This window comes from Phytophthora sojae (genome assembly GCF_000149755.1).
Source record: "Phytophthora sojae unplaced genomic scaffold PHYSOscaffold_3, whole genome shotgun sequence".
Classification (NCBI taxonomy): Eukaryota; Oomycota; class Peronosporomycetes; order Peronosporales; family Peronosporaceae; genus Phytophthora; species Phytophthora sojae.
This window is the reverse complement of record NW_009258117.1, coordinates 9,511,498-9,520,267: the sequence shown is the minus strand read 5'-3', so window position 1 is coordinate 9,520,267 and position 8,770 is coordinate 9,511,498. Positions and strand designations below refer to the sequence as shown.

At 51.2% G+C, this 8,770-nt stretch overlaps 4 protein-coding genes across 4 annotated transcripts; 1 reads left to right on the top strand and 3 right to left on the bottom strand.

Moving 5' to 3' along the window:
* Nucleotides 1–490: 490 nt before the first annotated feature.
* PHYSODRAFT_330197 (hypothetical protein) lies at nucleotides 491–1,294 on the bottom strand (the record flags this gene model as incomplete). The annotated part of the gene is made up of 1 exon (XM_009527190.1): nucleotides 491–1,294. One exon carries the CDS (start codon nucleotides 1,292–1,294, stop codon nucleotides 491–493), a length of 804 nt encoding a protein of 267 aa, XP_009525485.1.
* A 275-nt stretch (nucleotides 1,295–1,569) lies between these two features.
* Nucleotides 1,570–2,175, bottom strand: PHYSODRAFT_488610 (hypothetical protein; the record flags this gene model as incomplete). Its single annotated transcript, XM_009527189.1, has 1 exon — nucleotides 1,570–2,175. The coding sequence occupies one exon, from the start codon at nucleotides 2,173–2,175 to the stop codon at nucleotides 1,570–1,572; it is 606 nt and encodes a 201-aa protein (XP_009525484.1).
* Nucleotides 2,176–4,569: 2,394 nt separating this feature from the next.
* PHYSODRAFT_447777 (hypothetical protein) lies at nucleotides 4,570–6,278 on the top strand (the record flags this gene model as incomplete). Its single annotated transcript, XM_009526809.1, has 2 exons — nucleotides 4,570–4,807; nucleotides 4,882–6,278. Coding segments are annotated over 2 exons (1,635 nt in total), but the record flags the coding sequence as incomplete, so codon positions are not given.
* A 1,364-nt stretch (nucleotides 6,279–7,642) lies between these two features.
* Nucleotides 7,643–8,257, bottom strand: PHYSODRAFT_285726 (hypothetical protein; the record flags this gene model as incomplete). Its single annotated transcript, XM_009526808.1, has 1 exon — nucleotides 7,643–8,257. The coding sequence occupies one exon, from the start codon at nucleotides 8,255–8,257 to the stop codon at nucleotides 7,643–7,645; it is 615 nt and encodes a 204-aa protein (XP_009525103.1).
* Between the last annotated feature and the right edge of the window lie 513 nt (nucleotides 8,258–8,770).

Genomic DNA, 8,770 nt, shown 5'->3' with positions numbered 1-8,770 from the left:
ATGAGGGAGCTGCAGGACTTGGCTGTGCAATCGGCGGGTAGAGAGGATGGAAATGCTGTGGATCGAGCTGGAAAGCCACCGGGTCTGGTAAAGTCGCCGTGTAACCAGTTGGTCTGTGTGTATCTGGTGTGATCTTGCGGACAAAGGTTGAAACCAGGCGCGAAGCCAATATCGAACCCGACTTCTGCCCCGACCACACCAAGACTTTGAGCTGGGAAGTTATGCGCATGTATCCTGAGATCGGACCCGATGTGATTGCCATGCAGCGACACTTCGTTGGCTGCCAGCAGTAAACCGGTAGCTGAATCATCTACATGCACTGTAGCCGCACTGCTCACTTGTGGACGCTTCAGGCGCACACGCCTATCCTTGAATCTTAAATTGGACCCATTAACTCCAGGCACGCTGAGTCCGTAAGCCGCACGTCCACAGATTATGTGGGCACAAGACAGGAACTTCTTATAGAAAAGACATGAGCACTCAAACGTACTCAGGTGCACCGCCCACCCGCCTCGTGGCATGCCAACGTGGTGCCGCGGCGTACAGACCATTTCACAGCTTCCTGATAGAACTTAGCAGCGGTAGCCTTTTCTGCATCTGTTAAACACTCGGGCGATATGATGACAGGAGTTTTGACGTTGCTGGGGGCCTCCAACTCGTCAAGATCAGACAGTTCGGGGCGGTCTTCCAAATGATCACCGCAATGATATAGCACGCGAACAACCGACTTCTCGGTCGTAGCGTAAACGACGACTCGGTTGGTCGACACTAACGTTCGGGCCAGCTGCTTTGCAACTTGAGGCGGGGCGTTTGGTCCAGATGCCATGGGAGGTGGTACACACAGCGAATAATCTTCTGCAATCGTCAGCAGCTTCATCAACAAACGGCGCGTATCCGCTGCCTTGCGCTGCGTATAGCGCTTGATGCTGGCATTAAACACTTCACATGGGTTGTTGGTCGTAGCGTACCCCCCTGGAGAGTGATAAATCTGCCATCTCCAGAAGCGGCTATGAATCCATTGTGCCGCGAAATATGTCAAAAAGACGTGCAACCTTCTATCGCATTGCCACTCTTGAGATACACGCCCCCACACCTCCCAAAATTCGGTTTGGTTGAGTGTGTAGTGCATATCAAGAATACCACGATACACCATAGCTCGCACCGAATCTGGTAAGTGTCGCACTCGCTTGCGTACATTGTACATCACGTGGAAGAAACAAATCAGGTACGGACAGGTTGCACATTCTGCAACATCCCGCAGTCCGTTCAATTGGGCCTCTTCGGCGTCGCCCATTATCACGTCAACTCGAAGTGGTCTTTTCATGTGGGTCCTGAAAATTCGTGCGAAAGCTCCAATCGATTCGTAATATTCGCGTCGGGTCCTTTGGCTAACAATGAAAAGCGCGGCTAGGTGGTAGCTTCGGTGGCGATCTGTGAAACCGCACGTAACAACAGGGTAACCGATGTCGCTCAGCTTGAAAGTAGCGTCCAAGTGAAAAATGAGAAATGCTTCGCGATCCTGTAGCGAACTGATGTTTTGCATTAGCTTCAAGCTCGTGATTCCAAGTATCAACGGTTCATCATCTTCCCCGTTCCCAACAAAAGGGAAGCCGTGCTCATCTTCACGATTTCCAAACACAAACGCGGTGTCGGGATCCACTCCAGCAACGAAGGCCTTCGCGTTCTAGACCCCTGCAGCCATCGATTGTACTTGACACTACGCGGAACTTGAGGGCACGTCGGAAACCCAAGCACTGGAGTCGGTATTTCAGGTGCACGAAGCATGTTGCTCCAGATTAAGCGTGGTGGTACCGCGTTTTCGTCCATTCGCTGGATGTAGTCGCGCATTTCACGTGTCACCTTGGCGCGAGGAGGTAACGAACACGCTATGTCTTCACGCGCGTGTGGCTGGCCATTTGTGTACGCAAGCCACCGCTTCGAAGTCGGGCACTCATGCACTTTCCAGAGCGTTGCACAATTAACAGTTCCTTTGCAGTCTGGACTCTGACAGCGAAGGCGCCGCTCAGCCATCGAGTGGTCCCCGGGGCAAATCATACACCAGCGCGTCCTCACCCAAAATATGGCAGAACAGCAAAATCGCTCCCAGCGAAACTTGACTAACGCATCTTCGCCTTGGAACTCGGCTAACTTCGTCCAGGTGTGGTTTGGAGACATCTGAGGTGGGGACAGCTGCAGCTTGGTTCTCCGCAAACTCTCGAAAGGTACTGGCTTGTTGTGTTGTGTGGGGAGCTGTTGGCCGACAGTAATCTCGTGTAGATTACACCAAGGTTGTGAAATTTGAATATTTGAAAGTCTGAGCGTCAGATTAACTCGCGCGAGTTATTGTGAATCAAGAAATTCAGATTAACTCGCGCGAGTTATTGTGAATCAAGGGGTTTAAGCTGAGCCACCTACACGTTAGCGCTGGTCATCGCCGCGGTCAACGTTTTGTATGGTTGCCGTGCTTTGGAATACTGTAGAAATACCAGCCAGTTCAGCAACCAGCTTTGAAACCGTCATCTCATTGGTTAAAAATGGAGTACCAGGTAATGTGTCACTTTGCTGCAGCCCTTTGAGGTTGCTTTATGAGCAACGCGCTGTGAAATGAGCTGAATAACTCTTGTGCATGTAGTACTGACTGCGAGAACCTCTTTCTAATACACTAGCGTCGCTCTCGTAGGTGCAGTACCGACCGCGAGAACTGGTCACGGCCTTGTACTCCTTGAACGCCTTAACTTTCTTCAACAGAGTGGCAACAGCTCACGCGTGCAGGCAGTACTGCTGCGGGTTCCTTCCATACCGATTTTATGAGTCTGTAGCCGCGGGACGGCTTCCATTTCACGCAGATTGCTACTGTGCGGTAGGTCTGGCGGGCTGGCTTTTATTTATGTGAAGATGTCTGAAATGATGACACAGTTTACCTGCGTTCTCTCATCTCAGTGAGAGCTGGATAGAGTGTGCCTCTGATCCTACCTAGTAGCCATAGATGAGGAAGTGGTAGAGGTAGCCTGCATGAAATCGTACGGGTTGTGCAGCAGCACCAGGAGGGTGCGGAGCTAGCTCTACCGGTAGCCCCGCCGCCATAACAGGCCTTCGGCTCCGACGTGACCTCCTACTACGTGCAGGTACGACAGTATGAGCTGGTTCGACCAGCCATGGAAAGCTCCAGGCCGCCGTAGGCGGTGCCACGGCTTGCCACGGTGATAAACGCTTTGCAACCCTGCATAAACGAATTCACTTGTGTTTTGTATACTGTCTCCCATACGGCGTCGTTTTGCTACCGTGACTTGCAGTTTGTATAGGAGTTGAGTTGCAATACAGACTAATACTTGCTACCGTGTGCGCAACCGAAGTTGCAAGCGATACCGTACCATTTGGCTACAGTACAAGCAACAATCCTGGTCGATACCATGCAGCTGGCCAATCAGAGGTGGCGATTTCTAGAAATACAACCTGGGTTGCAAATGGCCGGTAATGTACCGGTATTAACAGCTCTGGCAATGAGGCAGAGCAACAGATCAAGCTTGGGAACTGACAATCTGGCTACCGGTACCGGTACGATGCTTGAGAAAGTACAGTTAGAAAGTGCAGGTTGCTAGTGACCGGAAAAGTGGTTGTCGACGATCACTTTCCAGCTGTTGTGGTTGTTCTCGTCTTTTTTAGATTGCCATTGTCCCAAAGAAGGTTGTTTGTGGTCCAAAGTTGGTACACTGGCGACCCGGACTCATCACCCACGAGGAGGACAGGCACGTGTACAGACAACGACGGATAAATACAGCAACGCAAAACCCGGCACACATATGTTGTACTTTTTACAATAAGTAATTCAGATAGCCAATCAACTCCGAGATTTACACTTGACATTTGTATTCCATATGGTTTTAAGGACTTTCTTAAAATTTGGGTGTACTTTATGCTCCGTTACGTGTACTTTATGTCATTGCCTTGTACAATCTCTATCGTTCCTGACAGAGAATTCTGGCACATTTACTATGGAGGATGCCATTCAGTGGTGCCGGATTTATCCGTCGTTGTCTGCACACGTTTAATACATGTATACATGTACAGGCGTCCCCGGGCTAGTCCCGGCTGTACAACTGCATATTTTAATGTACCTCGCACAGGAAGTACAACAAGCTCTCAAGATTTGTGCGCTACTTCTGCAAACGTATTGATTTTGATGAGTGTACAGCGATACCTACTGCGACAAGTGGCACGTTGCGGGAATACCTCCGCCGTAACTTCGTTCCAGCTGTGAGGCTTTGCCATATTTAGCGGCTAAAATGGTCGGCAAAATAACTGCAAAGCACAATAACATCGTCAAGGAAAACATACAGCATCGCAATCGCTGAAGTCGTTATTGCTCGTGATCATGAGCTTGGAAAGAGGCTGGGTGGACGCGCGCGGTGGCTGCAAACCATAATCTAGCAGAGCGAAGGTCTTCGACACTCTCCAATTTACCAGCAACCAGCAACACAAGGAAGAAACCTGGCCTCTGCCATGCTGCTCTACCCTGCCATCGCCTTGGTGTTGGCTCTCGGACAAGTGTCTGCGGCAACTAACCTAACCTGGACACCTTGCCCCCTCACAAGTGACAAATCCATTGACGGTAGTCCCAGCGATAATGTGGCGGAATGCACCACGTACGCTGCGCCGCTGTGCCACCCCGGGATCTGCGAAACGCCCGACTCGGCCATCTCGACAGTTGATGTATTCGTGAGGCGAATTCCCGCTGCGAACCGGCAACCCGATGTAGCTCCAAACGTGTGGCTTGTTCAGGGTAGCCTGTCCTACTTGACCTCTCTGCGTAAGTACTGCAAGACCGTTGGAGCACGTGATGATTTCAAGGACTAACATTTGCTGTGGGCGGTTGTGTTCCAGTGGACATTCCGATGCTGATACTGTATAACCAACTGAAGGGCGAGGCGAACGTGTACACGATGGACTACCGCGGGACTGGACAGAGTACGCCCTTGAAGTGTGCGGCCCAAGCCAAGTCGTCAAGCGTGGTCGATCTGGATCTGGAACTGGTCCCTGCATGTGCAAAGGAACTCGAGGAGAAGTACGGGGACCTCGCGGCCTTCTCGACCACCAGCGCTGCCATGGACCTGACGACTTTCATCTCGAAGTATGGCAACGATTTCAGTACGACCTTGTACGGAGTGAGCTACGGTACGATCTGGGTGGAGCGCGTGATGCATCTCAATCCTCCGGAGGTGACGGGGTACGTTCTGGACAGGGTCACCACGACCTCGGGGTCGTCGCTGGATAACTTCTACAGCATATCGGGTTTAGATGGTTTAGATGGCGCGTACGATGAGGTTGCCGACTCGTTCATGGCTTTGTGCTCAGAAGACAGCTCGTGCAACGCGCGCTTCAAGAAGAACGGACTTAAGGCCACGCTGCAACAATTGATGATGAAACTCGACAAGAATCCGAAAGCGACGTGTGCCAAGTTGCTGAGAAGTGCGCAAACCGGCCAAGACGAGGACCCGCCATCGTTTGTGCTTCGCTATCTGCTGGGTGCACTTTTAGACACGAAAGTGCGAACGCTCATCCCGCCAATCGTATACCGATTGTTCCGTTGCGCGAAGAAGGACGTCGCCGTTTTGACCAAGTTCATTGAGACCGTTAACCCGGGCTTGAACCCCACCGCCAAGGATATAGGCTCCGCATCCAAGCTGCTGGATACGGTTGTGGGCTTCTCGGAGATGTGGGAAGCGCCTTCACCCTCCGGTCAGGAGCTCAGGACACGCTTCGAAGGTACGAGTATGAGCGGCTGGCCGGCGTACAAGCACGTACCCGCGTACTGCGCGTTCTCTAAGGAAAAGTCGCCAACGTGCAACAAGCTCAAGGTCGGCAACTACAAAGGGAACGGCATCATTTACGAGCGCGACGAGTACTGGAACAAGGCCGCCAAAATCCCCGAGAAAGCCAACGTGTTGCTTATGAGCGGTGGACTGGATCCGAGGGCGTCTACGAAGTATGCACAGGCCTTGTTGAAGGCTCTTGACGGCCAGAAGAAGGAGCTCGTCACCTTCAAGTACGCGTCCGAGAGCAGTCTCCTCGACAGCAATGACGAGCCAGCTTGTGGTATGTACGTCCTTTCCTCTTTCGTGCAGCACGATGGCGACTTGACCAAGCTCAACAAGACGTGCCTTGAGGATGAGGCGGCATTTAGCTGGACGATACCGGAGGTTTACCAATACGCGATGTTGAGCACTAAGGACGCGTACGACGGTGAGTTCGACCCGAGCTTGAGTGCCGATGAGGCGTCTAGCGATGCCGGCGACTCATCTGGCTCAATGGAAGAAGACTCGCCTGGTCAGGCTTAGGCCTCAATTGATTCAGCCAGCAACAGTTACAGCATCTCTTCATCCGAAGTCGAGGACATGAGCGCAGCGGTCGAAAAAGTCACGGGTGGCGGAACGGGGCCTGCGCTGGAAAGGTTTGGGGCCCTGGCGGACGGCAAGCCGGTAGGCGGAGTGCGTTTCTTGGAAGATGGCAGTAAATGAGTCGGTGGCGGATTGTGCAGCATAAAACTGTCGGGCATTCGGTAGGCTTCGCGATCACTCACTGACATGTGAATACACAAGCCCGTAGATTTGTATTCCGTTGCGTGTCGACAACGAACGCTTTCACCAACTTTGTCGTGGAGAGCTCCCATCTTCTCTGCTTACTCGTGACCCACAAAAGAAGATCCGAGGTTAGTTCGAAGTACTGCGTAATATATGTAGCACTGTACTACTTCGTATTGTGCTTTGCACGAACTTTGGCATGCGATTAAGGGCTCTAAACCAACGAGCAAATCCTTCCCGGTGTTCATATCTCGCAGCCTAACTCTAAGTTAAAGTTAAGCTAATCAACCGCCAGTACCAAGCACAACGCAGAGCAAGAACGGAGCGGTTGCCACTGCAAGAATAAATCGGTTGTCGCTGCAAGAAAACAAACTGATAAGGTCCCGATAGAATGGCGCCAACTCCTTGCATAATAGTAAGCACCGATTTCGGCGGGGACGTTTTCTTCTTCGCTCTCTTCGTCGTGGCCTTGCGCGTTAAACCAAGCTCGAATTTCAGAGCACGGCATATAGTAGCAGTAGAAAATTTCTACTAGCAATGTTTGGATGTGCAGGAAACGCTGACTTTAAAGCTGCTTGCAGCTCCTGGATATAAAAACAGGGATGTTCTTCAATATTGTAGATGTAGTTCAGTACGATAGATCGCCAACGCATGTCAATCATCGACTACATGTAGAAAGCAATCAGACAAAGCGAGTGAGTTAGAATTAGAATGTCAGGGCCGTAGTATTGTCGGATTTACTCCAGCCATTCAACGAAAGTGAGCATAACTCAACGTTAACTCGTTGTCTTAGCAGTTATTCTATCTTAAATCGACGAGTTAGCCTCCTAACTCAATGATGGGCTAATCACCATGATTTGCTAAAACAACGAATTACGTCGTTGTTTAGACAGAAAGCATGCAAGGCACAATAATACATGTAGTTATATTACGAATAATTGCAAATTATCACAAACTCGTAAACATTGCTTCATGGGCCATGAATCATGGCGCGGCTTAGCTTGTTCACGTAATGCTGATGGGGTAGTACTGTAATACGTTGGAGCTGTTCTACTGTTGTCTTTTTATCCATGACGAACGCGGGTGACGGCCTCTCCGGTAAGTTTCAGCTGATAGTCCACCAGAATGCCAGATCGCACGGAGTTCGTCGTCGAAACAAGAACGCCCAACAGGTCTGCGACGTCTTCCAACCTCATACCTCGGTTATTCCATGCCTGAAACAGGTGATGCTGCAGGGTCTTCGCGACCTTCTTCGCCTTCGAGGTGTTCATGAGTTTTTGGCAAAGTACCGCTATATCTGCTTCCGAGTGTGTCTCCCGCAACTTCGCGTAAATGAAGTCATCCGGATACCAGAAGTTAGCCTTCTTCGCTTTTCTGTACTTGGCAATGGCTGTGAACCACTTTGAGGCGGCGGAGCTGTTGTCGTCAAGCCTTCCAGTCGCAATGTCTAGCTTCTGGAAAAGTTCGTCGAGCTCTTTTGCAGACCAGCCCCATCTTCTCTCTTCGTCTTTCGAGTCGTAGGACCACAGCAGCCGCTCCAACGCAGCTTGGTTCTGATCGGCTGCGCGGAGGTTCCGGTTCGCGTCGGTGACTTGGTCGGCTTGTCGGCGGGCTACGGCAGCATTGATCTCCCAGAGAAGGAAAATGACAGCCAGCAACACAATGCGTTGGGCAAACATAGCTGCTGCCCTGGGAGATTCTTGGTACAGCTATTGGGAGCTTCGCAAAATGAGAAGTGAGAGCAAGACGGCGGGGCACTCTACAAGCTCGTACAGTACCAGCCAGTCAAAAGTGCGCGATACGGTGCACGACGTGTATCCTGGGATGAACGAAACCTGGCTAACTGTAAAGTAATGACCGCATCACACCTTCTACGAGCCCGAGCCCGTCAACTTCAAAAGTGGGCTCCCCCTAATACGAGAGCCAAAAGTCGCACAAAATGGTCTCCCTCATGGTAAGTACGAGATCAAGGAGCCCTGGTCCGTCCCCAGATTTAGCTTCAAATCTATGACGGGCTCTTCATAGTAATATCTGATTGGTCAATTTTACCTAGACTTAAGGCGAGCAACTTCGCGTGATCGATGCGCCACGCTAGAAGATCGAGCTCAAAGATCACCACACGAGAAGATCTCGCGCCGCTCATATGTGTACAGCCGCTCCGAGGTCACCCCAGCGTCGCCGATCGTCCTTCC